General features: G+C 50.0%; 1 protein-coding gene across 2 annotated transcripts in view; it reads right to left on the bottom strand.

Annotated features, from left to right (window-relative positions):
- Positions 1–900: 900 nt before the first annotated feature.
- The window catches only part of NTRK3 (neurotrophic receptor tyrosine kinase 3), a 267,508-nt gene continuing 240,750 nt past the window's right edge, over positions 901–27,658 (bottom strand). Inside the window, exons 17-19 of one of the 2 annotated variants that reach the window (XM_053913253.1) lie at positions 10,444–10,485; positions 5,719–5,877; positions 901–2,877 (exon numbers count right to left, since the gene is read on the bottom strand). In XM_053913253.1, coding sequence (XP_053769228.1) covers positions 2,692–2,877; positions 5,719–5,877; positions 10,444–10,485 — 387 coding nt within the window. In that variant the 3' untranslated portion in view covers positions 901–2,691. The remainder of the gene's footprint in view (positions 2,878–5,718; positions 5,878–10,443; positions 10,486–27,658) is intronic. The other variant, XM_053913250.1, reaches the window with a different exon arrangement.

Here is a 27,658-nt window from a genome sequence, read left to right on the forward strand (position 1 = left end):
CCGAGGCACGGTGCAGTGAGCCTCATGGCCCGTCCACACAGGAGGAGCACTGCATCTGCACCGTCCAGGGCCCCAGGGTGCTGCTTCCGTCTCTCAGCTCTCCTCCCCACCCCCTTCACTAGACACAAGCACCCCTTCTGTGCTTTTCCTTGCTGAGGTGGCTCAGTCCGCAGGCCGAGTGGACTCTGCACAGAGTCCCATCCCAGATGGTCAGAGTGAGGTCCCCCCTCTCTGCTCCCACTGCTCGCTGCCCTCTTCCTCCTGCCCGTACAACAGGCGGCTGCCTGCAAGGGATGCAACTAAGGCACAACCCCACAGCCGACACAGAGGCCCGGGGGACTAGGACCAGGGCACCTGGCGACTTCCGTCTCCTTCAGGGCGCCCCTTGTTCCCAAAGGAGCTGCCTTTTTCCCTTAGGCCAGCAGGACTCGCGGCCCTGCGTCAAACCCTAACACATGCCTCACGCCCAGTTGCCCAGCAGTCTCCACACCCTTCCTACCCGCCCCTTCTTCCCAGTCCACCAGTGACTGAGGTTCTGGAAACACATAGCCTAGGAGACGGAATCCACTCAGGGGCCTCGGCTGACTCCCCGCAGGAGCACCTCTCCCCAGGCCACCCAGCCCACGGCCCGACTGCACTGCTCACTGCACTGGTAGCCTGCGGGGGAGAGGGATTTTGCCACAGGACGGCGAGGGCTCCTCTGAGGGAGTCAACCCAAAGAGCTCTCCTCAGGGCTGGGGACACAGCACCGAGGAGACCGCACCAGACTCCAGTACCCTGCCCTCTCTGCACCCCCTGCCCCCATCCAGCTGAGCAGCCTCACTGATCCCTGAAGCCCACCCACACCCCATAGTCCAAGCACAGCTCTTTTCTGTTTGAATAAAAACATTTGTTGGTCTACAAAAAGAAGCAAAACCACACACAGAGTTCAGTCCTGAGCCCCACACAGAGAGGCCTGTGCTGTAGGTGACCAGGATGTCCAGGATGACGACAGTCCCTTAAGCTGGCAGGGGAGGGCACAGGTCAGAGGCCCCCACAAGGCTCCGATGGGTGAAGACCAGTCCCTTCGGACTCTCTGTGCTTGGCGTGAAGTGGTGGGTGGGGCTGGTGGCCTGGGAGGGGCGCATCCTGGCCTCCCTAGCTGGAGGCTCTGTGGGGCCAGGCTGCTGGCTTCGAGGGCACTTTGTCATGCATATGGCGAGTGGCGGGAGGCCCAGAGATCTGCACTCAGTCCTTGACAGCAGCAGCCGGGAGGGCAGAGGGAGCCAGCACCAGACCAGATGCCCCACTCTCTCCCCCTGGTCAGGGCTCAGGCTCATTAAGATGCCAGGCCTGCGGCACTGGCCATGAGTTGGACATCCCCCAGAGACGCCTCAGCCCCTCCCCCACCCCACCCCGCTCCCAAAAGCGATTCCTCAGCCCCTGCACTTTCACAGCAACTCGAAGGCAGATGCATCAATCCCTCTGTGGACTGGAAACGTGAGCAGAATGCCAAGGGGCCAGCTGCAGGTGCCAGAGGCTTCCTCTGCTGCCTGGCTCCCTGAAGCCAGCTTCCTGAGACCTGCCCCTACCGCAGTAGCTCGCTGGGACTCAGGGGAGGCCAGCGAGTGGGGCTGGGACCTTGGGGAAGCAGAATGAGAAGTGGAGGACCCAGGGGCATATCTTATAAGGACCTAGGAGGACTAAATGTCCTGCTGTTGAGACCCTCTGTGTCCACAGGTGCAGACAGCAGGGTGGGCGTTCCCTGCCCCCCAACTGCCCAAAGGCCTGAGTGTGGGCGGTGGAGCAAGAAGCCCCGCCAGTGATGAAAAGACGGGGGCGGCACCTGGAGATGGGTCGAGGCTGCAGCATGTTGTCTGTGGTCCTTGCAGTCCAGAAAGCCCAGGTCCTGAAGTTCTGAGACCAGATGACACCTCCCTTTTGATGCTGGCAAGGAACTGGGGCGAGGCTGACATCCCAGACGGACTCAGTCCCCTATCTGTGGGATTTTGTTTCATTGTTGCTCTTTTTCAGTGTTTACCTGTAGGCACCACCGTTGACTCCTGGAAGCAACAGGTCAGGACTGCACTTCCTGGAACGGGCAAATTTCAACACAGTCTTGAAGTGGATGGATTTCTCCTAAAGAGGGAAAGCGTGGAGACAATGGCCAGGGAGGACGTGAGGCACCCGGTCCAGTGTTACTTCCTTGCTGAGCACGGCTGGTGCCGCCTGCCCACGCACCTGCCACTGAGCAGGGCCCCAGGGTACTACGCCTGCTCTGCAGCTCCGCCCGTCCCACCGTGAGTGTCCCTCTGCATCACCACACCCTTCTGCTCTGAAAAGCTAGAGCTGACGTAGCATGGGCTGCAGCTTAAGTCAAAGGGAACTTTCCCTTGTGTTCACAACATTTAAGAATCTCTGAGTTGTCGTTACAGTCTTGTGGTTCCCGTATCAGCAGCTTCGGTCTGCATTAGACAAGGTATCTCTCTGTAGATATAGATAGTTAGATATATAAATATATATATGCCAAATTGCCTTACAGCGTTTTTTTTTTCTTTTTTTCAGTGTTGTATGTGTAGCAGGCACTTGAGTTTATATGAAGATGTTCGCTTCAGTCAAGGGTGGAGGGGAGGAGTAGTGAAGTGGAAAGGGGGCGTGTGAGGCCGGGAGGGAGGAGGCAACAGAGAAGGAATTCATGACCACTGGCCACCGCTAGCCGAGGATGTCCAGGTAGATGGGAGTGGCTTTCCCTAACGCGTGGAGGATTTTGTAGATCTCCTTGATGTTTAACCGCTGCTGCGGTTCCCTCTGCCAGCACCCAAGCATGACATCGTACACCTCTTTGGGGCAGACTCGGGGCCGCTCCAAAACACGGCCTTGGGTGATGCACTCAATGACCTGAAAAAGCGAGGAGAATGAGGACGTTACATCAGAGCTCAGCCCGGGCCCCAGAAGAAGGCCACCACATCCCTGGAGAGATTCCATGCAGAGCCAGGAGCCCCCGGCACAGGCTGAGGGCAGGGCTGAAGGCAGCACGGGGTTTCTCGTGTGTCCTGTGTGTGCAGGTCATGGGGACAGGGGCCAGCACTGGCCGGAGGTGCCCACCGCTGCCCTGGGCATACCGCCTCCCAATACACACTTCCTCTGCCTTCACTCCTCTCTTCGAGTCTTGAAGCTCATCTGGTGACTGAGCTGCACTCACTGTCCACTTGGAGTGGGACTGGCCTTGGGCTGTCCCTCCCCATCTCATGAGCCTGCATGACTTTGAAACTCCCTTGATGAAGCTCTGCACCAAGAGCCCCCCTGGCCCTCCCCCCTTCAGTCCCACTTCCTGGCAAGCTCCCCTCAGTCACAGCCTCCACTCTACGGCGTAGGTCCCGTCCTCGGCAAGGCCCCCTGCCCTGCTCTCTGAACTGCACAGTCCTTCCACAGTCCTTAACACAAGGACCAGCCCTTCACTCTCCAGCGCTCCGCAGGGGCAGCTAGGGCCAATGCAGTTAACTTCACAGGATCTCAGCATCCTCACCGGAAGAGGGGGATCCAATGTCTGCTTGACCTCCTAGGAGTGTTGCAGGGACCAAAGGAGAACAGGAAAAGGGATGACATGACCTCACATACTGAAGGGAAAGCCGTGAAGAGGAGTTTGGGAAAGCAAAGTATGTAAGGCTGGACCCACCCCAGCGGGGCACCTTAGGAGCCAGTCTGTAGTGTGTGGTCCAGCTTCAATTCCTCAATGGAACTTCTTTGCTGACACTGAATATGTGAATTTTCAAGGCTTCCCCTTCCAGGCCTCAGTTAGTTTTAACTTCCCTGACTACTTACTCCACCACTGGACAACTGGGGCAAATAACTCACTCTGAGCTGCAGTCCCCTCGTGTGAGGACAGGTGGCGATGGCAAAATGCACAGAGGCGTCTCCAGGTGAGTGCCTGAAAATTGGTACTTCCTCTCTTTGCCTCCCCTCGCACATGCTTATTTGGGGGAGAGAAGTGCCTTTTCTCTCCTGCTATCTCCCCATGCCGTCCCCAACAGCACCTGGTCTGGTGTGTTGCCATGCGTCACTCTGACCCTGGGCTGGCTTGTCAAACCATCACTGTCACCTTCCTGGCCACGTTCCCCCGGGGTCTGCCATGGCTCCCTCGGCTCACTTCTCTGCCGGCCTGATTGGTGGCCGGCAGCTCATGTCCCCTATTCTTATGAGAGCCCCATGTCCACCCACCATGCCCTTCCCAGGAAAAGGGACCCAGTTCAAAGTGCAGCAGCTGCTGCTGGAGCCAAGACCAAATGCACTCAGTAGAGTCCTGCCCACGTGGGGCTGCCCAGGCCGTCCATTCCCACAGAGAACCCAGCTACCAGTGGCTGCCAGTACTTGGCTGCTGCGCTGGGTGGGGAGGGAGAGGGGACGAGGCAGGACGCCTGCCTCCAAGGCCGACACCTCCCCAGGTGGAGTCAGAAGTGGCTGCAGACACTTCGTTAGCCCCAGTGAGCCAGCCTGGGCATCAGGGCTGCGCTCAGGGCACACGTCTGGGCAGGTGTGCACAGGTGCACGTGCGCGTGCCCACCACCAAGCCCAGCCCCAGGGAAACCACGGTGTCTTTAGAGGTGCCACGACAAATGGGTACTGACGCACACTCTCTCACTGGTTTCAAGGTCACTAAACTGTTCAGTCTCATTTTGGGAAATCTGATCAGGGCCCATTCAGCTTGTAAACGACGAGACAGGACAGAGTCAAAGAAATGCCTCCTTTGCAGCCTTTGACATTCACTTAATTGAGTGGTCGGGACACAGGAAAGCAAAATGGACCCAGCTTCCAAGAAGAAAGATACCTTTCTTGATTATCCAGATATGACTCCACTATTAAAAGGCCCTCATGTTCGTGTTTTTCCAGAAAACAGAAGACCATAAAAATAAGTGCCATCTTGCACAGGTCTGCCGAGTCGGGAGACCAAGCCGCTCACTGTCTACACACCTGGGCCCACCTGAATCCAGCCCAGACATGGCTGAGAACCGTCCTGTGACCGCGGCCCAAGCCTTCTACATGTCCCAGGAGCTCTCCCCGCTGGGACCCTGGCCATCCATCTGAGGACCCCCAGCACTTCCCCTTCCTTCCTTCATCTTGAATCTCAACAGGTGAAAAGCATGGAGTCAATATAGCTAGCATGCTTAGAGAAATGCCTGGCACTAACATTAATTATTAAAATTTGACTATCATTTTTATTGTTAGTGTAAATTACAACCACACATAGAGCGTCAATCATTAGTGCGTCTGCTATTATGACCCACTTTATCCTGGGAGCCCACACGCACCTCTATCAATAACGTGAGTTTCACCTTCCTGACCACCGGCCCTGCCCGTCCCCAGGCCTGGCAGGCCTGAGACCCTGGGGACACAGGTTACTTGGGCACACTAAGTAGGAGGTGTTTCAACAAGATGGGACAACTGAAACTCCATGGTTGTTCTTTGTGACCACTATTTGTGGTGTTTCAGTGTGGCAGAGCAGACGGTACCGTGACCTGCACCTCATTCAGACGTGTGATTTCGCACGCTCTTGAACATCATACGTCACCTCCCACAGCTCTGATTTTCTCCTGCTAGGAAGCGCCCCCCACTCCTTCTCATGCCCGTGTCCTCTTTTCTGGCTCTGGCCTCCTGCTTTATACTCTATGTCTAAACCCTGGCCCGAGATACCATTCATCAGCCATCCCCCAACTCGAGGCCCCCATCCACCCCGCCCTGTACCTCTGTGTTGGAGAGCTGGAACCAGGGCTGCTTCCCATAGGTGAAGATCTCCCAGAGGATCACCCCGAAGCTCCACACGTCGCTCTCCGTGGTGAACTTCCGGTACATGATGCTTTCAGGGGGCATCCAACGAATGGGGAGCATGGTGTGTCCTCCAACCTAGCGGGGTCAAGACAGAGGCACACGGAGAGTGACCAGATGGCCACAGTCAGTCCCGTCTCTCTGCTCTTCCTATGCAGACACACTCTTGATGCATTTTATTCTAAGACACACACCACTTCATGCAGCTTGTGTCGGAGGCCAGTGGGGAGACTGAGCGAGACGGGAGACCCACAGCAGTGCAGGCAGCTAGAGCAGCAATCAGAGAAGGCACCTTAGAGGAGGTGAGCTCCTCAGCACTGAGTGTAGAGAAAGGTCACAAGACAGACTCAGGAGGAGAGAAGGTGTCAGGACCTGGTGCTACAGGAGAGCTAACCCTGAGAAGACACCCAGAGGGGCTCAGCAGAGCCACTGCGCACAGCCCTCAAGCATCGGGCGTGTGCAGGCCTCGGGGCAGACCCTTGGCCAAGCGGTTAAGGCACAGTGTGGTCCGCGTGCACCGCATCTGTAGAGCTGCGACTTCCGCTTCTAGACGCTGACCCTCATTTTCTCACCACAGCTCAGATCTCAGTGTTTCCAGGGGCCAGGACAGGGAGGTTCCGAAAGTATGAAGACCACATCCTATTAAGAAATCCAGTGGGCCGAAAGAGAATGCACAACAGCTCTTAGGAAGAGGCTCGAAGGCCAGTGAGGAGAAACTCTTAAAAGAGCCGCAGGTAGTCTACAGATCTGAGAACCAAGGGCCAGAGGATGTGACTCAGGGCGCCACTTCCTGAGAAGAACGTCAGGGGACCCTCAGCACCAGCAGGCTAGTGGTATTTGCGGAAGGGAAGTAAAACCCCCAGCCTGTTTTAGAACTATGGGACTCGCAGCATCATTACTAAACAGAGCCGTAGACACTGGAGCTTTGGGCCCCGGCCGGGTGCTCAGTTGGTTGGAGAGGTGTCCCCATACGCCAAGGGGGCGGGATCAGTCTCTCGTCTGGCACAGGTGGGAGGCGACCAGCGAATGCATTGGTGGGTGCAGTAACCAATGGCCACCTCTCTCTCCCGCGCTAACGATCAACTAACAATCGATTAAAATAATGAACATCTGGCTAACACATGGAATTTATTGTTGGAAAACTGATTAGTGCTGATATGAAGAGCTCTCCAAACATTTCTGATAAACTATTTATCAGAAGATCCGTTGCTATGGCAGACCAGTCGGAGAAATAATAGTAAACACGTAAGAAAGAATGATTTACTGGGCCATCGGCAAGCCTACTTCTAAAACGAGAAATCGTGTTTGCCTTATCCACTTGGAGCATTTGAGCAGATCAACGATATGGGTTTGCACAAGCTGCTTCTGGCCTGAGATTTTATAATCAAGATAGCTCTGTATCTCGGTGAAGACAAATGATGATGCTTCTGTCAGACAAGCAAAGACTCAGAAACCTGGCCACTCACAGCCTTTCAGAAAATGAAGGGACAGAAATTGAGGATGTACTACAGAAAAACAGAAAACAATTTAGAATATACAGTGACTTTGGACATAACAAACAGCACAAGGCAAGTAAGCCACAAAATGCGTTTAAATCTAAATAGAGGCTGCTAATTTGGTAGTAAAATGTGATACAATTACCAATAAAGGCTTCTATAAAATAGACATAAAGTAAATAATACTACTAATAATGCTAATAGTATTACCACTGCCACTATTAGCAATACTTATTTGGAATGAAACTTCTAGATAATTTCAACCATAAGTGCACAGAAAATTAGGTGGAAAAATAATTAAAAGCCTGATAAAGACTTTGTCCTCAGAAAGAAGGGAGAGGGAGCTCACCAACAGTCATCAGTTGTTGATTATAACAGCTTAAATTTAAGTGGGCTTGCTAAAATTTTAAAGTAGTTTCTAAAAGAAAAGACATAGAATATATGGCTTCTAAATCAATTTTAGGAAAATAGAACTCAAAACCTCTAATAACAAAATGACCACAAAAAGAAGTGGGATAATGATGAATAGAAAGCATAAAATGAGAAAGTTTAAATAACATTATTATAGATAGTAAGTACAAATACTATCTCTTAAATTAGAAAAAATGTTAAAAATATAATGCATGTTTTTAGAAAAGATATCTATAAATATCAGAAAACATTAAATAGGAAAGAATACAAAAACAATAAAGGGGAAGTACATATATGTTACATATAGAATATTCAGTATACATTATAATATACATTAAGTAGACAACATGTTGAAATGGATTATATACACATGAAAAAATTTCAGGACACCAAGAACCATGCAGCAGTGATTTATATCATATTTGAAGATGGCAAAATTCACCATTTTGACAATTGTAAACTTTTATGCTCCAATTAAAACAGCAACAAAAAAGTGTAAAGAGTAAAACAAGTTATAAATAAAAGGAAATGGACATAGCTACAATTACAGTTAAAACTGGTGAAACATCCCTTTCACAAATTAGCACATCAAGAGCGCATGTAAGTGAAGACACATTTTTAAAATGCAAATAGTGAATTTTAACTGCTCGGTGTCGTGTGTTTTCAGCCTCCCTAAAAGTTGCATATTATTCTCAATTATCTAAAAAAAAAATCGATGAACACCAATCACTATGTTACACCTCAAAGGAAATCTGAAATTCCAAGCCAAAAAAGTAAACCATATAAAGTAAAAGTAAGAAGCATTTACTGTACCAAATAAAATAGAAATGAAGAACAAAAGGATAAATTTTTTAAAAGGTTCTCTTTGGTCAATTAAAAAAACCATTTGGTAAAAGATAATTAAAAGTAAAATTTTAAACTTTCATAATAATATGAATTGTACCTAAAGTAATTTTTGGAAAAAATTTATAGCATTTAAGCACTTATTTATAAAATAGTTAAGAGAGAATTAAATTAGATAAGAATTCAATTTTTTTAAGGGCAGTAAAGACCTACAAGGAAACTTCACAGAAAGCAAGGGAAAAGAAGTAATAAAAATATAATGAGGAGTTGGGATAAAAGAAAGCCAAGAAAACTAATAACCAAAGGCGGGGAGCAGGCTCTCTCTGCATAACCAACTGCTAGTTCTTCCAAAAGCAACATAAGCCTTGGGCCAGCTCGGGAAGGGACGCAGGGGACACAGTGGAAAGCGGTAGAAGTCCTACATCAGTGAGATGTGAGATACAGATGCCATGACTGAGTCCCTGGAAAATACTGATTTGTAAAAAGTTAAGAAAATAAAAACTTAACTACAAAAACACTTTCAATTGCAGTAAAAAAAACCTATGCATTAAAAAAGTACAAGGACAAGATGGTTTTATGGGTAAGTTCTACTAAAGTTTTCTACCCTATTTATACTTTTCCAAACAAAACAAAAAGTAAATAAAACTTCCCCAAGCCATACTCTGTGGCTTGAATGTCCCTTTGATGTTGACAAAATCAGTCAAGCTTAGCAAACGGTCTTTACTATTTGAATACAGACATAAGTATGTTATTTATATACATGTAAAACTATCTTAGTTATGAATACAGTGTCAAAATCTAAATAAAATATTATCAAATCAGCAATAGATTATAATAATTCCATATTATAATCCAGTAAGTTTTATACTAGAAATGAAAGAATGCCTCAGTCTTAAAAACATCTGTGTAATTTACTAAATTAAAAAAGAAAAGAAAAACTATCCTTTTAAAAGATGCCAAAGTTTTCCGACAGCCTTTCCTGACTCAAAGCTCTAATTCATTCCTAACAGAAGGTAACGTCCTGTATTTCACACATTAACCGTCGTATCTACTGATGAAACATTACGAGCAGACAGGCACCTCCTCCCCTATTCTATGCATCTCTGTTTAGGCGGGGTCCTGGCCGATGTACTAAAGCAAGAATTAAAACGAGGTAAATGTTAAAAAGGAAGAACCACACTGCCATCGCCTGCACAGGATACGGCTGTTCCGGACAACTAACGAGAAGCCGTTGGAGCAATTGAGCGGTCCAGCCGGCACCCGGGTGGGAAAGGGACACACAAAATCACGCTCTCCTCACACACCGGCAGCCGGGGCCTCCAAGTTCAGCAAGATATGAGACTGTCCGCACCCAGGCAGTGAGGCACTTGGAACTCCTAGGCGTGAACCGTAGCAGAAAATAGAGGAGGTCTAGCTAAACAAAAGTGCTGAAAAACATGAGAGGAGACCTAAACACTTAGGAAGACGTCTTCTCCTCGTAGAAAAAGACTCAGTATCCTGAATCTCATAAATCTCTCATTCCTTGTTCGAGTTAATCTAAAAGTTCAGCACAACCCAAATAAAGACCCCAATGGGGCTGGGGAGTGACATGTGGGAAGTGACTCACTGGTACCGAAAGTCATCCACAGGAGTGAGTACTTGGTAAAAACTAAGCTATGCTTGGAATAGAACAACGAGGGACATTTTCAGATAGCAATACGGTATCAAACTGTAGCGATGAACACACTGTGTTATTGGCATAGGGGTAGACAGATTTCATTGTCAATGGAGCAAAACAGAGTCCAGAAGCAGACTCGTACATAAATGTCAGAATTAAATATATGAAATGATGGGTTAGTAAGCAAAGCACTGGGACAATGAACTATTCATTTAAAAAGTACACTTAGATACCTACCTCACACCATATACAAAAATCATTTCCAGATGGATTAAAGAGCTAAACATAAAAAACAAAACAATAATAATATTAGAAGAAAACTTAGAAAAGTATTTGTACAACCTTAGGAGAGGGAGACCTTCCTAAATAAGACACATGTGCACAAAGCCATAAAGAATAAGGACTTAGATACACAACTTGTAAAAGTGAATACTTCTGCATGGCAAAATACAAAATAAACATAGTTAACACACAAATGACAGAAAAATATTTGCAATATATATAAAAGGCAGAGAATTAAATTCCATGTATTACAAAGCGATCCTTTATGTTAGTTTAAGAAAGCAACCCAACAGAAAAATGAGTGAAGAGTAAGAGCAGATGATCCATAAAAAAGCTACACATGGCCACGGACACATGAAGAGATGCGAATCAAAACAACAAGGAGACACTTTTCAATGCCGTGTGAGTAACATGCAAAGGACTGACAGTCTCTGGTGCTTGAGGAGGTGCGAGGAGTCACCCTCAAATGCCGCAGCCGAGATTCCGGCAGCCTCTTCTGAGGCACTGTGGCGGAAGCTGCCCACACTCGTGATGTAAGTGGCCTTTTAACCCAGTAATGTCATCTCTAGGAGTCTCAGAAAAATATTAGGTTGTGAGCAAAAATACTCAGTTCAAGATGTTTATGTCATTGTTTTTAAGGGCAACAATTTGTTTACCACCAAATGTGGATGCAGCAGTTAAAAGGAGTATGATAGAGTGATGTGTGGTGATAGGAACTATGTTAAATGAAAACTCAAGACATTTGAGATATACATTAGCATTCTCGCTCATGTGAGAACAGGTATGCATAAGCAAATATAGCACAGGGCAATAATGTATCACTCTGTAAGTGCACAGGAAGAGGTCCAGAGAGACAGCTGTCACATTAACCCGCTGGCTTCCTTCGGAGAGCGGAGCGACGGCAAGCTCCGACCACAGAGAAATTTCCAGTTTTCACTACGCGCATGTCTGTGCAGTCGGAAATTTCGCCTTGATCACGTATCACATTGGAAAATTTAAAAACAATAAAAGGAAAATGAACATACAAATAAAGAGAAACAAGTGGACCTAACTGATTTAAGTTCTACGTCATCAAAAGGTGGTGTTTTTAAAAGAAAGTTATGTTTGTGATCGAACCCAGTAGAACCCTTCATTGTATCTGGGTTCTTGATTTAAAAAACAGAAATCAGGAATTCAGGAGCATTTACCATGGACTCCTCCCAACTGGTTCTGGTGTTTGCCTCGTGTGATGGTTTTATACAGGACCCAGAACAAGTGTTCCAAACAGAAACCTCGCAGTTTTCAAAGACAGGGAAATTCAACTGTGCTGGTGTGACGTCGACAAGCTTATGTGTTCGGGCAGGAGAGCATCAGAAGGGTATCTATTGGCTACACATTCCCCCCACCAAGGAGCATGTATGTATGGAGATTCTCGCTGGGCAGCAGCACCAGGTGGGGGAGGCATAAATGGCATTCCTCCAGGAGCAGGACAAAAGTATGTCAAGAGGCCAGTGATACAACCGAAAGCAATAAACTGGGAGTCAGAGCTCTGGGCCCTGATGTGACTTCTGACAAGCACCTGGCGTGCTCGAGTTTCAGTTTCCGTGTCTTCCACCCCGGCGTCAAGCACAGCCCTGCCTGAAATGAGGGGACACCCTGGGCATCACTGAATGCACAGCCAGATACACAAAGTGCCACGACCGCACCCTGCGTGTGGCCGCCCGTGCTTCTGTGCAGCACCGCAGGCCCAGCCGCCCAGATCCCCCAGGTTTCTGATGAAGACCCACCTGGACTCCACTGATCTTCCCCCTCCCACACTGGAGAGAGGTGGCCTGGGAAAAGCAGTGGTCAGATCCCCCCATGGTGAAAAGCACCGACCAAGGCAGATAAACTACAGGCTGAAACAATAATCTTAATATGTAAAACACTAATTCATGCACAGAAGCACGAGCTGCTGGGTGTTACACTCCCCCCTTCCCCCCCCCACACACACACACTTAATCCCCTCTCCTGTCTCATCCCATTTCAGAGGAAGATACGGCCACTTGCCTGGGCACTGCCTGAGAAACGCTGGCCAATGATCCAGGCTCTCAGTGAGACACCCTGAGAGTCTGAAGGCTCAGCCATGAAACGGCATGCATAAGAATAAGGCAAAGATTCCAAGAAACGATTCTAGAAACAAAACAAGTCCTTGGAGATCCCTGGATCACACTGCCTGGGGCGACACCCTCCCGCACCTCTATTACTGTGGATTCAGGTCCGTTAGCCAGCTCCCCTTTCACCCAGTGGTATTGGCAGCCACTGAGGGTTGCGGCCCAGGTGACCTGCTATTTCATTAGCAGCTGCAAAAGGATGGCATTCTAATTCCAGCATTCCCTCTGCAGATGTTAGCTGGAAACCTTCCGTAAATTAGAACTTTCCTTCAGTAACTAGGTGGTTCTCCCAGTAACAGCTTACATAGGAAATGCCTGGTTCTCTCCCTTTACTTACCAGGTCTCAGACTAATGAACTCCTTCCCTAGCATCCTCCAAAGGTGACCAATGAGAGGTTTGCTTTCATTTGGTTTCGTTTGGAGACGCATCATCAGCTCCTGTGTGTGTGCATCTGCGTGTGTGTGGTTTTCTTTGGTTTTATATCTGCATTTTTCTTATGCTAAAAATCTTCATTCCTAACATTAGTAATATTACTTATTTGCTTTAGCTTTGTATATGTTATGTATTTATGCACATATTGTTTCAAAACAACAGCTCAAATAGCGTTACTAGCAATAGGATTCCTTGGAGGCTGTCTACAATCTCTGCAGTACTTTCCATCCTTGGGGCTCGCCTAGGATTCACCGTTGGGGGGGAATACATGGGAAACGCCGGCCAGTTGAAACAGTTCTTTCTCTGCGGTGAAGTCACCAACTTAATGCACAGTTAGGTTTATTAGTTTCATTTTGCTTTTTATGTTTAAGAATTGCTTTGCTTTTTCCTTCTCGTGTGATTTAATGTTGTTTTACTATGATCTACAACTGTTACATGATGTCCAAGTCTGAAGCACAGAACAAGACCCAGGAAAACTAAGTCTAGTTCCACCTCTGCTCACTTCCCTGCTCTCCCCCTCCCTCCAGGTAACTTATTCTCGGTTTGTTTTCAGTTTATCCTCCTGTTGTTATTAACATACACAAATACAGGCTATACTCATTTTCCTCGTTTTCTTAGGTAAAAGGTAACATCCCATACCTGTCTCCTTGGATTTTCTCTAAAACTGAACTGAGAACCTACAGCCCCTGTATGTCCTCAATTGCATACACATGCGCACACACATGCACACGCATGCACACACACCCCTACCTGCCACTCTCAGAAGGAAGCACTGATCTCTCACTCATTCAAAATCTCAGGAGAGAAAACCTACAGAGTACAAATAAACGCCAAGAAATACTGGTACAGTTGTTGCAAATAAAGGTCTCTAGTGACTGGCAAATCAATCCTTTTGCAAGTCAGCAAGTTTCCAGTTCTTTCCACACAACTGAAGGAGGACAGATCTGAAAGAATTATCCGCTGAGAGGAGATTAGAAAGACACTTGGTAAGAGACCAATGAATGACCTTTGCCAAAGACCTGGATAATAGTTTCAAGAACTGACTCGGGCTGCAGTAACAAAACTCCTTCCTTCCCCACCTTATTTGCTTATTGTGAGTAACATTCCTCATTTCCTGTATTTATAAAAATGAAAAAGAGAATCAGAATTAATCCTGAACCTTTCTTACTTCAGCAATAACATTCATTAATGAATACCTAAAGTATAAGAGTACATAAGAGATGCATTTCCAAAAATATTATACTTCCAATCTTTTGTATTCACTGCCTATTTCTGTGTATTACAAATAATTGTAATGACAATTCAATCCAAAAGCTCTTAACATCTAGGAACTTATGGTCATTGGACATTAAAAATTAAATTTATATCTTCATACATATTTTTGTCACACTAAATTATGACAGAGTGGCCAATAAAAAGCTTTCATGCATAAAAATATAATACATAAATATAAAATTCAATAGGGTAACTAGAATAAAAATATAAATTCAAGAAGAAAAAGAAACCCTGTCAAACTATTTAAGAACTTGTTCATGTGTTTAATAGAAGATGATGAATCAAATTTTCTGGTATTTGAAGTTCATTAGATACATTGAAGAAACAATGCATTTTTAAGGTCAATATTTAGAATGTTCTGAAAATGGCATCGTTGGCAACTGTTTAAAATTATGTTGAAAATTTTAGATGGCAACTTAGGACACGCAGGGGCGGACATGTTTCTAAATTCCTTTAGTGGCACAAAACCATGAGGAGCACCGGTGTAGAGACTGAGTAGCCCTCGGCGCGGAGTTTGGAGCCTGGGCTCTGGCTAAGTTCCCTCCCCACCAAGGCTGCATCCCAGTGGTCCACAGGCTAGCAGTGCAAGGAGGAGAATGTGAGAAGATGAAGCAGCTGCCAAAAGTCCCCAAACCCTGTCTCCTTCATTCCAGTCCTTGCTCGTGCTCCCAGCCTTGTCCTGGGGGCCGGGCAAATGGGATGGAAGGTGCTGAGAGCTGAGTGGCTACAGGCGTGCAGGCTGTGTTCGCACTGGGGCAGAGTGTTCGCCCTGGGTGCCTCCCCTCCCCACCCTCCGCCATCTAGAGCTCTTCTGAGTTCTCGAAGGCTCGCGGGCGCCTGCATCCCATCACACAGAAAAGCAGGTGGCTGGTGGATGGCAAAGAACACACAGAAGCCTGCTTCTCTCACAGGAGTTCAAAACACCTGTCCTCACACAGCTCTGAGAAGGCACAGCGGAGACACGGTGCCCCTGCATCTCAGATAAAGGACCCAGACGCAGAGAAGGTGGGCAAGCAGATTCTCAGGGCATGGTATTTCTGGAACCAAGGGAAGGGTTCAATGTTCCTCTGTAATAACTGACCTGCGTGGGTCCAGTCAGAATCTGTGAAAGCAGATGAGAAGACAGTGGCTTTCCAAAGAGCTGGAAAGCCTTTGCAACTTAAGCTAATGAAAAAAGGGCTCGACCAGGGGATTATCGTAAAGACTGCCATGTGTTGTGCAGGCCATTATTTCTTATTTATTCCACTTTCACATTTCCCGGTTGCATGTCTCCGCCCATAGGAGAAACTCCATAAGCACTGCGAGAAAAAATAAAGGCTTAGTATCTGCCTTCTCCCTCCCTGAGAAGTCTGCTGGTTTCCCATGTGCTCCAAGGTGGAAGTCTCCTGGCCTCCACCTTGCCCTGTGGGGCCAGCAGCCCCAGCAGGCAGTCACCGTGAACGTGCCCCCGGCAGCCACTACTACAGCCTTTGAAGTCACTGCCACTCTCGTCCCGGAGAGCCTGAGGGTTTCACACACACGGGCCACACATCAGCGTAGAGTATAGATGTGCAGGCATCTGGACGTCGGAGGGATGACATTTACATGACAAATGTGCCCAGCAAGGCGCATGCATGCTGCACGGTCACCAACGCCCACAGAGGCCTGTCCATCAGGCCCCGATCATGGGCAGGTGGTGACAAGTCCCTTGGACATCTCCTGGCACACATGGCCTACATGGAGGAGGAAAGGCCCAAAGCCTCTTCCAATGTGTTCTGTCTCCAAGACAGCAACAAGTAGTTCCACTCTAAACCAGGTGACTCGTTTGGTGACAGCTGCAGACTTGCAGAATGACACAGCCCTCCTTCCTGGAGTTCCCCCTCCTCACTCCCCGCCCCCTCCCATTGCTGGCTCTCTAAATAGCTCTCTCCCCAAAGGTTTGGGAGACTCAGAAAGAAATGGCAGCCTGCCCTCTGGGAACTCTCCCCACTTCCACCCTCTCTCCTCTTTCGCCTCTCCCCCACCCCACTTTCTCCACGTGGCTAACGTGGGTTGTTCATGCCGTGTTTCCCACGGGCTTTCCACCGCCACCCCACCCCATCTGCCTACTCCCAGGGCACCTCGCACTGGTGCCTGAGCCCACGTACATTCCCGGCAGACGCCAGTCAGATTCCTGGGCATCTCTGAGGGACCAGCCCTGCCCTGTAACTGTGCCCACTTCATCTCCCCAAATCCAAGGTCATCAGAACCCAGAGAGTAAAAGGAGCGATCCCACGGGAAAGCTGTACTCATGAACACACCGGGCTGGAAAGGACCTTGGAAACTACCTCACACCCCTCCAGGCTGTGAGCTGTCCGAAGTTACCAAGAACAGCAAACGAAAGGGAAGTGAATGGACTGATGTCCCATAGAGTACTGTTCTGGTTTCAATGTGAAATTTTTCCTGGAGAACAGCATAACTACATAAAGGTATACAGATCAAAAATACACAGAGTCTTGTGAAGTTTAAATTTCTGCTCAGTCATTTCCTCCTTTCTACCCTGATGCACTCGGGCTTTGGGTTGCCTGGCAGGATCCGGCAGGACTTGGCGCGTCCCCAGCTGTGTGGGCAGATGCCTTGGGGACGCAGGAGTCTGAGTGTCTGGTTTAGATCCACAGTACGTGTGTGTGTGGTCACAAATGCACGTCTGTCTGTGGCTTTGCCCCACTTAGGGGCATTTCGTGGGTGAGGACTTTACACAAGGGACTGAGATTTTCTACAGTGACAGCAGACTTCTGACTTCATAAGGCAGACTTGTTTGCCTTCTTTTTGCCTCTCTTCATTTTCCCAACCAAGTGGGACAAAGTATTATCTAGCTTCTTGTAGCCATAACTAAAGACCTCAGCCCCAGGTCTAGCAGATGCCGGGAATTCTTTGGAGGGAAGTCGCAGAGGCAACTCACAAAGACATCATTATAGCGCCGCTCCCTCGGAGCAGGGCTCTGTGACAGCTTAAGCAGAAGGCAGCCATTCAGCAGAGTCTCAGTGGAATGACTGTCTCAGGCTGAGCCCTCAGCCCTAGGATTAGGAAAAACCCTTGGAAACTTCCAAAAATACAAGGAGTCTAAGAGCCAAGCTGTTTAGCAGTGCAAGCCCAGAGGATAAACAGACCCATTGTGATTCTCCCCAACTCACTCACCTAGAGCTACCAGTGCCAGAAGCAAGTGCTCAGCTGGAAGCCCCGGGAACACACACCTTTCATAATGGCCCCTTTTGTTCTCCCGTTCACATCCTGTGCAAATACCCGCACTCCCTCCAGGACCTCCCTGTCCCTTTATGCTCCAAGCAATAGAGTGTCACAGAGCACACACTGCAAGTCAAAGATGTGGCCTGAAGAATAAGTTGGCCCTCTTCTCTCTTCCCAATGTCCAGGCTCAGAGCCCCCTGGCTGCACTCAGATCTTCTCCTGGAAGCAAACTTTAGGGATGTTGTTAAAAGAGCTCACTTAATGGAGCAAAGGTGGGGGTCTCAGCTCAGAGCCAGGCTGACCCTCCCACCCCCCAGTGCTTGCTAAACATTACTGGGTAAAACATGGCAGGAGAACAGAGCCTCTTTGAGATCAATCTAAATTTTTAATTAAGCTGCATGGCTCAGGTGCTGACAGGTTTCAGTTTAGATTCAGGCTCATTTAACAAAAATAAGATATTTCCTTTCAAACCAGATTGACTTTGCTAAATATTTAAAACCTCAGTATCGTGGTAACGAAAATGTGCGCACCGGATGAGGAAACGGAGCATCCAAAGGAATAATTACGACTCAGCCAACACCATTTACTGGCTAAGCAACCTCAGGGGCTTTATTGAACCTCTGACAGACTCGGCTTCCTCATGTGTAAAGTGGGGACACTCCATCTAAACAAACACCGTATAGGCAACCGCGACACCAGCAGGGCAGGTTCTCAATATACATGTGCATACGTGTGGCTTTGCGGCCAAGCCTTTCCTGGGAGCTACTGATTTTTCGGTGACCGTGTTTGTGTCTACGGCACAGGGCCTCCCCATTTCTCCAGGGACTGGACGTTCTGCCTAGTGCCCCTTTCGGCCAGAAGGGACCGTTCCCAATGCGCGGGAGAGGAAACCAGCTCAGGAATGGAATGCCAGCAAGTCTATAGGAGGTAGAGGCCAGGTCAGGGGCAAATCCACTACCACACGGCAAGTTCTTCTCGTGATGACTTGTGTGGGTTCCAGGTAATTCTCCCTACGGACAGACACCGCAGCAGCTCAGAGGGGCTCCCGGGACCAGCGCGGCTGCCACCTGGACTCCTGGACTAGTTGGCTGTTCACAGAAGCAGGTGCAGACACTCAGGACAAGCAGCTGATGTGCGTCTCAGAGAAGACAAGACCAGGCTGGTTAGGACCCGGTCGTCTCCCGGGACTGGCTCAGTGACGGCACCTCCTGTGAGTGAGGCCTCATGGCAGAAAAACACGAAACACAACAAAAAACCCCAAGATGATATAGATTTTAAAAAGCAAAGAATGAAACAAGATCTTTTCTTCTCAAAAGGAAAACTGAGCCATACATGGTCTCCAGCTATCTTCTCAGCACTATTAATAACAACACCACCACCACTTCCTATGGGTTCAATACCCTACCATGCTTAAGAGGAAAGCGCTGGATTCTCTCATCACGATTCCAGTTTGATTATATCACCCGATAAGCCCGAGCCCCCACCCGAGTACTGCAGTGGAGACATCGGATGTGCACCCAGGGCCCCATAAAAGGAAGGGCATGCCTTGTCATCGATGGAATATGCTCCCTCGCCAGCTGGTGAGGCAACGCAGACTCGGAAGTTCAGCCTGGGTGCCCACCTTTTAAGCTCTGGATGAGAGGCTAGCCTAGAGAGGCTTCTTAATTGAAAACTTTTTTCCCTACTCCCAAGGTTCCAACAGCCTGGCACACCTGCCCCCTCACTGCAAAGTCTGTTACGCGCGCTTGATCACGGGGGAAATTTCTAGCACACTTAGCTGCCCCAGCAGACAGCTTGAAGCAGCCTCTGTTTGGTGCTCTTGGTCCTCATCTACCTCAGACTGGACTTGTGAGGACTAATTAGAGAACGTTAGAAAGCACAGCCAGGAGCATGCAACCACCCCCAAAAGGACTGAGGCCCCGCATTCTTCCTGGCACTACAGGGATCTCTGCACGGTCTGACCTCTGTCATCGCGAGAAGCTGCTTCCAAACGGTCTCAAAGAGTGGACTCGCAGCCACTGTCTCGCCACTCCCCTCGCCCTGGGAACGCTCAGAGCACTCTGTGGCTCACACCTCCTCTCAGCTCTCTGGGCTGGGGGCTGGGAGGAGGCAGACAACCGTGCATCAGGGCCAGTGGAGAGGTAAACTGAGGCCAGGCCCGAGGCCTCCGGCAAAGTCTTCACCCTGTGTGCTCTACTCACTTTGCTGACCAAGGGCCTCATGTCCCATTAGAGATGCTGGTGGGTGCAGAAACCAGTCCCCAGAAAGGGAACAGGAGGGGGCCCACCCTCCAGCAGACCTATGTCGGAGGCAGAGAGCCACAAATCCCTACCATGCCTACCCGGGAAATCACTTAACCTCTCTGATCCTCCACTTCCCCATCTGTCACACATCAGCTGGCACTTCCCTTCCAAAATGGCCAGGAGGATTAAATGAAATGACCCACATAAACCATTTAGCACAGTGCCCAGCATGCCACACCTCCACACACGCTAGCACGTAACAGCTGTGGCGACATGACGCTGTGGTAGCCCTGCTCCCTCACACACATTTGCAAGAGGTCCAAGGTTCAGGTGACATAAGAGAATTACGTTCTGCACTTCCACGTGTGGGTAGAGGGGAGTGTTAGGCAGTGGTAAAGATTCAGCTGGATTAGGAAGTACATTTCAAGTGCCCTCGGCTAATAGCTCTTTTGATGTAGGGATTACTCCAAAACACAAGTCTTTTTGGCTGTGCTGCAACAATAAGCAAACCAGACCCTTGCCTCCCACCTCCTCTCACCCCTAGTGAAGCACCCACAACCCCACAGGTATAATGCCCAGCGCAGGTTGAACACACCAGCCGGCTGGAGCTGGAGGTGAAGTGCGCTCCTTCCAAAGCACTCCAGATTAATCATTTTAGTGGGAGGCTCTGGAGCCCCAGGCCTTTGGGCCCTCCTTTTGCTTTACTGACTGCCCACTGAAAATGCCACAAGTAGCTGGAGAGAAAAGGCAAACTGGGAGACAGGAAACACTTCTGCATATTTTAATTACTTCAGCAACCAACACATACCACAGTGGAAACCTACCCTCGATGGCTCCATCCCCAGGCACAGGGAAGCTGGAAAAGCACCATGGGGCATGACAGGAAAAACAGGCCACTCCTCCCTAGACCAGAGGCTGCCCCATCCAGCGCATCTGAGCCGGAGCTGAGCTGCCCGCCCACCCGCAGACTCGCTGCCCAAGCAGCTCGGGGGCCAGAAAGGAGAAAGCAACAGTGTGCGACCTTCCCACATCCAAGCCTCTCCTGAGGACGGAATGTCCCTCCTCACCCAACAGAAAGGGGGTTCTTCTGTGAGTCAGGCAACCGGCCCCTTGACTCCAAAGGAAGGAGGAAGGATCCCTGGCCCTGCGAGCACAGGCTCGAAGACCACCAGCCAGCCCCTGGCAGGACCGCAAGTGTGGCACGGTAGAAGGCGAGGGTTCCACTCAGAAGCACAGCAGGGTTTCAAACTCTCAGGGAAGCCCGTGCCCGGGTGCAGGGTGGCAGAAGTTGGAGTGGTCTGTGAACTGCCAAGTGATTCACCAACAGAGTGAATAACACTACGCTTCACAAGCATCACAGGCTTCTAGTCAGCCCTTCCCCTAAGACATTCCAGGAGAGGGGTCCTGTTAACCCCCACACTGCCCTTACCCTGCCTAGAGAGAGCTCCAGCGTGCTGGGAGGGGGCAGCTGGGAACTGATCTGACTCCAGGGGAGCCTTGGAATTGAAGGGGGAGAGCAATGGATTGGAACCCAGGTCATCTGAGCTCTTGCCTATTTCTACCAGTGTGAACCCTGTGGCTGTGGGCTTCCTTGTGATCTCGATGCTCACGCCTGCACCCATGACAAAGCTGGACCCGAGGGTCGCTGAGACTCCTCTCCACACGGACACTGCATGAGGTTGGCCAGAGCGAAGTTTTCTTCTCTGAATCAATATACCACGAGCGCTGAACAAAGGTTCACTTCAGGGTTCTCTGCAACATCAGCAGCAACTTTCCAGAGAGGGTGTGTGCGTGCGTGGGTGCTTGTGTGTGTGTGTGTGTATGTGTGTGCTGCAGGCAGGTCAAGAAGGGCAGCGGCGGGTGCTCAGTGCCCTGCCTTTGCTTTACAGCATGCCACGCGGCTCACCCCGGGGCCCCATGTCCCCTTCTGTGAGATGGGTGTGTGAGGCACAGGGCTGGGCTGCAGGACCTCCCCATGCCATCTAGTTCTGAAGCACTGTGATTCGGTGGGGCAGAGACTGGATAACCTCTGGATGCCCCTCCCAGCACTGCAAGGCTAGAGCTCTGAGACCCACCGGCCCCACTCCGCCTGCATCCACAACACCGCCCCAGGCGCCTCTCTTCAGGGAAGCGTGGGAGCCAAGGGCAGTCCTGGGGGGAAAGGGACAGAGGAGCTTCCCCTCCACGCAGCATTTGGCATCCAATGCTGCCCTCGGAGGCCTGCAGCTGCTGGAGGCAAACTTCTCCCTTTATAAACAAGCCCTGCCTCTGGAATTCTCCCTGAAGGTCAAGAGGCGGGGAAGGCTGCCCCGGGGATGAACCAGGAGAAAGTCTTCAATGCAGGCCAGTAATCGGTGGGATGGTCCTTTCAAAGGCATTCCTACTCTCACACATCGTCAGGTCTCCAAGAGCACAGAAGGGAAATTTGAGCAGAGCACGTGTGATCTTCTTGTTCCAGGCTAAGGAAACTGTGAGAGAGTATCTCTCTGGGGGTCACCTAGTGGGACCCAAAGAGGCGGGGCCAGCACAACACTGGGGCAGGCGATGCCCAGGAGCAGCCCCCTCATCCTAACTTACTTAGACCTCTGGTCTCCACCACGAGAGAGGGAGAAGGAGATGCCAGAGTGGGAGGCTCGTGGTGTCCGTGAACAGGGACACAGGATGACTTACTATTTACACTACACCGGGAGCAACTTACTTCAGTTCAAAGGGCTGAAAAGTGAAAGATCCAAGCCTCACCCCTAAATTACTCTGATTCCCACACCAACATTCTTTCCCACCACCATGTTGGTGTTCTCCTGCATTCCCAGGGAAAGAAGCCTCACTGGTAAAAATGCTTTAAGCGATATAAATTGATGGGTTGGTGTGGCAGGTTTCAAAAAAATGGGATAGAAATCCTAGAATAGGGTTTCTACAAAAAACACCGGTAAGCGCAGAAGGATTTTCACTCAGAAACGCCCCAGTCTGCAGGTGTAGTGAGGCAGGCCATAGGGTGGGGGCCGTGCCAGCCAGCAGGCGCTCCTCAAAACCGCGCCACCAAACTCCACACTGCTCCTCCTCGCGGGCAGACCGCGGGAGCCGTCGGCCTGAGCATGGCTTCCTCGGTCTCCCCTTCTCTGGAGCTTTCCCTGCACAGGGCCTGGCTGGCTCCTGCAGAAATGATAGGGTACTTCATGCTCACACAGCTGGGCTGCCTGTCATGGCAAGGCCTCGCCGAGAACTAGTCTCAGCTACTGACCATCTAGGTCCCAGATAATCTGTTCAACGCGGGGGCAGCATTCATCATCCTGATTTTCAAACTTCATTAGCTTTGATTGCTTGGGAATCTATTTCCCATTAATGTCTCTTACTCTCAGATCATCATCTCGGGCAGAAACGAGGAAGACAGAGAGACAGAGGGAGAGAGAAGCAACACAGGTCAAGCTGGGTCCTAGAATTAAGCCCAACCAGAAATAGCTCCTGCATCTGGACTCTGAGACTATCGAGACAGTACCTCTGTATTTTTGCCGAAGATAGCTGGGGCTAGGTTTTCTGTCACTTGCAGCTGAAGGAATCTTGATGTAACACTGGAAATCTCAACTCTCAAGTTAGTCTCCATTTCTAGGAATAAAATATCTAGACACCAACCTAAAAAGAAAGACTTGGAGAGATCCCAGTGGCCCAGATGGAAACCGCTCGCCCTTCTCAACCCACCCTTTCTCCTGTCCTGCCCTGCATGGTGGCACCTACATGCCAGGGCTTCCTGAGCCACAAAGTGTCACAGGGACACGGTTTACAGCATGTGGCTCTGAGGCTGGCTCCTGAACAGAGAGCCACCTTCCTCAGCCAGCAGGGTAGCCGGCTGCATCAGACATATGCTGTCCATTTGGGTTAGCCACCAGCACCAGCAATAATCAGAGGAGAGAGCTCTAATCCTTAAGGGACGTAAGGACCAGCCCAGCAGACCCCGCAAAGGGGACAGCGGAACTCCTATTATCCCTGCCCGCACGTCCTGTCCAAGTTCTTCAGATACATAGATTTCTCATGAGTCATCTGGCCCAAAGCAGTTGTGGAAACAAATGGACTTGACTGGCTCGGAAGGTAAGATTCAGAACAAGGAGCACAGAATCTCATCACAAAGGCCAGGGCAACTTCTGTGATGAGCAGGCCCGGGGGGCACACCCCAACATTTCCCCCCACTCCCTCGGCCCCTGCACAGGCAGGCCCAAGCCCCACCCCACCCCACTCTCCTCGTGCTATTCAGGGGCTGGCTCTGATCTGGGACCATCAGGGAACAAAACAACTAGGAGTTCAAAGCTAGTTCCCAGTGAATGGGCAGGCTCCGACCTCTGGATGAGTCTCCAGGTGAGAACCCAGAGGACTGGCTCTGGGAACGCAGACCTGGTTCCCCTACCTGATGAGGACATGGCCTGCCACGGGGTTAAGAGGCATCTCCCACAGGAAAATGTGTCAGGGTCTCTCTAAAAGACCTGCCTTAACTCTCGGAAGTTCAAGACTTGGAAACTACCTCCTGCAATCCCAGGGCTGTTAAACTATGTTGGCTTTTTCCCTCCATCCAAGTCCAATTTTGTTCTGGAAAACTATCCAGCTCCTAGACAACTTCACTGTGCGGAGCCTAAGCCACCCCACAACCTCGGCGACAGCTGAGCACACGACCATGCAGAGGGGGGTGGAAGTGCTCCCCGTCAGCTCTCCTTGTGTGCCCCGGGCGCGCCAGGAGACAAGCACGTGTTCCCAGGTTCCTCAGAAAAGCTGGGCTCATCCGGGTGGGAAGGCACACCCCTGGGCTCCGGGCATGCTGGTCTCTGAGCAGGTTCCTGGACTGGGCACACATGTGACCACAAGCCCTCACACATGTGCATCGAAGACCCGAGCACTGTCCTTCCGGCTGTAACCAAATCTGTCCTAGGATTAAAACACACCTTGTACATGTGAGTGGCAGGTGGGACTTACGCAACCAGCAGAAGAAGAAACATCTTAATTACCTAGACACACCACCAGTCATTTCTAACCCTTGCCCTTGTTCGCACTGCAACTCCAGAGGGCACATGGATACAGAGCAGAGAGGCAAAGTGATGCTGACGTGGGCCAGCATTTTAGAAGAAAAGCCGGTGAGCCTGCTCGTTCATCGTGGCTGGGGAAGGGACTCAGAGCGAGAGCTGGAAAGGGGTACCCTCCGGGGGAAGATGAGTGACGCCGTGCCCCTTAGCTCTGCGTATCAAAGTGACGAGGGAACTAGACAACAGGCCACAGCAGTCAAGGACCAGGACGTGAGGGGCTGCCATCACCCCACAGTCCGGAGATCCCAGTGAGAGCCGTCCAGTGCCTGGAGTGTATCTCTAAGTGACGCTAACACTGTGATGGTGAAGAAAATCCTTGGTAAATGACAGAGTAGTAACTTCTCTCTGTCTGTCTGACACACATCGCACAATTAAGAGAGACACGGCCGTGATGTGCATGGAAAACTCTGGATGGTACATGTGACAGAAGTCCAAGAAAATCCCAGCACCGCAGGTGGGGAGGTCCTCCCTTAGCACAAAGGGGGAACTGGCGAAAGTCACTGACATCGCCCACTAGCCTTCACTCGGCTACCCCAGCTGTCCCTGGTGCAAGTAAACGGTGATTTGCCTGCCAAAATACCTTAAGAGCTCAGCTTATGCATAAAATACGAGGCTACCTGATTTTTTTCCTGGGAAGCATATGAATGCACGTTACAAATAAATACAAGGTCGCCCAGTGACCCTGATGTTACATGTAACCATAGAGACATCCTGCTTCTTGCCAAGAGCAGTCCTAAGACTGGATGAGGTCGGTCTGTGGATTCCATTCACAAAAGGCAGGAGGGGAGTCTAGGATGCTCTTCACACGCAACTCTTCACACCAACCCCTGTTGAAAAACCTGTGCCCAGTGTCAGACCTCTGCATGCATTCTCCCACCCCATTACCTACACACAGACCATGCACCGTCCCTCCTTCCAACATGCGTGAAACCCAGGAACACGGACACGCTGAAGTCAAGCTCCACCTCCTCCTAGCATGGATGCCACAAGGGGAAGACTGGCTCTCATGCCCCGGAAATACTCCATGCCTATCCCCACTCCCAGTGACGAGGACACTTGGACAGGCAGCAAAGTTGCTGTGCCTTCATGCACACGCAGCAAAGACATCGACAACACATCGACAGCGCCTGATCCAGCCATGCAAAACAGCCCCATCACAGGACCTGGGTCCCCAGCTGGTCCTATCTCCCTGTTCTTTGTTCCTCCCACTTCCCATCCACTGGTGGGTGTGGATGGAAGCTGAGACTAAAGAATAAAGGTGGGATTACAGGCTTAGCGCAGCCTGGCTTTGAACCCTGGCTCCACTATCTTCTAGTTCCGTGTTTCAACATCAGTGGGAACTGATTCCTAACTGGGACTATGGTCACTTCTTCGTGGGAACAGTGTAGATTAAATAAATGAACTCACTCAGAGCCCCTGGCAAAGCCCCTGACTCGTGTAGGTGCCCAGCGAATGTAAGCAGCTGTCCCCTGACATCCCCAAGGTCTCTGTGTAAAGTAAGGATGGGCCCTCGGATACCCTGCACGGCCAGTGCGAGTCAAAGATGGAGCACTTCCTAGGAGATCCTCCCCGAGCGGGTGAACCCGTGGCCTTCCCCGCTTTCGGGTGCTCCCGGTCACCAGCTGGAGATGCTCCCTAACCATGGAGCAGACGAGGCCCCAGTCACCCCATTCTCCCTCTGCTATTGCTGTTATCCTGTAGTTTGTGAGTATTTCTTGCTTTGGCCTCAGGATCGCTGGACCTGACTTGTCTCAGAAAGATTTTAGCCAAACCATGAAAGCCCTCCTGGCTAAATTAAATAAACTGAAATAGATTCTATCCCTGAGGCAACTCGAGTGCTTTGACCTTTCTGTCTAAAACTGCACGTATCACCACCACTACCGCCAGCACCAAACCCTTCTTTTTCTCCGCTCTGCTTTATTTTTCTTGTAAGCATCTATTACTCTCAGACTATACAGGCTACTTTATCTTTATTCTCCATCTCCCTCATTAAGGGCAGAGATTTTTGTCGGTTGTGGCCACAGCTGCCTCTCTCACACCAAGAAGAGTTCTCGATACAGGCAGAGTGACTGACTGTGTGTCCCAGTCTACTAGGGAAGGTGCTGGCTTATGCTTGTGGTATCTCTCTAGTTAGTAATAGCTTCCCTTTTCCTTCTCAGAGGTGTCCAAGTTTAGACAAACACCCAGAGTTGATCAGTAATACGTATTTGTTAAGTTTAATTGACAAATTTAACCAATTTGATGCTTGAGTTCAACGTGTCAACTCCTGAAACCAAGAGTTTGAATGGTGTGAATGAAATATCTATAATGTTTTATAAGTATGAGATGGGTTTGATTAATCTCTTATAATGGCCCTGTTTTCAAAATTCTCGCAAGGCCAACAAACATGCTCACTCTAATACACTCACGCTGTACACACCCGTCAGCACTGAAACCCTGAACTTTAAGCCATTACGAGTGACAGTGCCGAGAGGAGACCCCCGTAGAAATGTGCAGGCTCCGTTCATTCACCTCCCTAACCAAGGCAGGAGGGGAGCTTCCAAACACCGCGCGCCCGGCTGGGGCGCAGCCTCAGACGGCACTGTCTACTGGAAACCAGAGGCTTCTCACCTCCAAACGAACGAGCTCCCACACCGCAGTCGGTGCTGGGGCAGCACTGGCCCGTGGGCGGGCAGGACTTTCAAGGCCAGATAGGTAAATTCTGTGGTTCCATTTCTGCAAGGGGACCGTTCCCCAAGCAGAAAGAGCGAGCCCTCAAGCAAACAGTGGGAGGAGGCCATCCAGCCAGGTGAGGTGGCCGACACCGGGCAGACAGGACTCTGCT

This window comes from Desmodus rotundus, chromosome 10, assembly GCF_022682495.2.
Source record: "Desmodus rotundus isolate HL8 chromosome 10, HLdesRot8A.1, whole genome shotgun sequence".
NCBI lineage: Eukaryota > Metazoa > Chordata > Mammalia > Chiroptera > Phyllostomidae > Desmodus > Desmodus rotundus.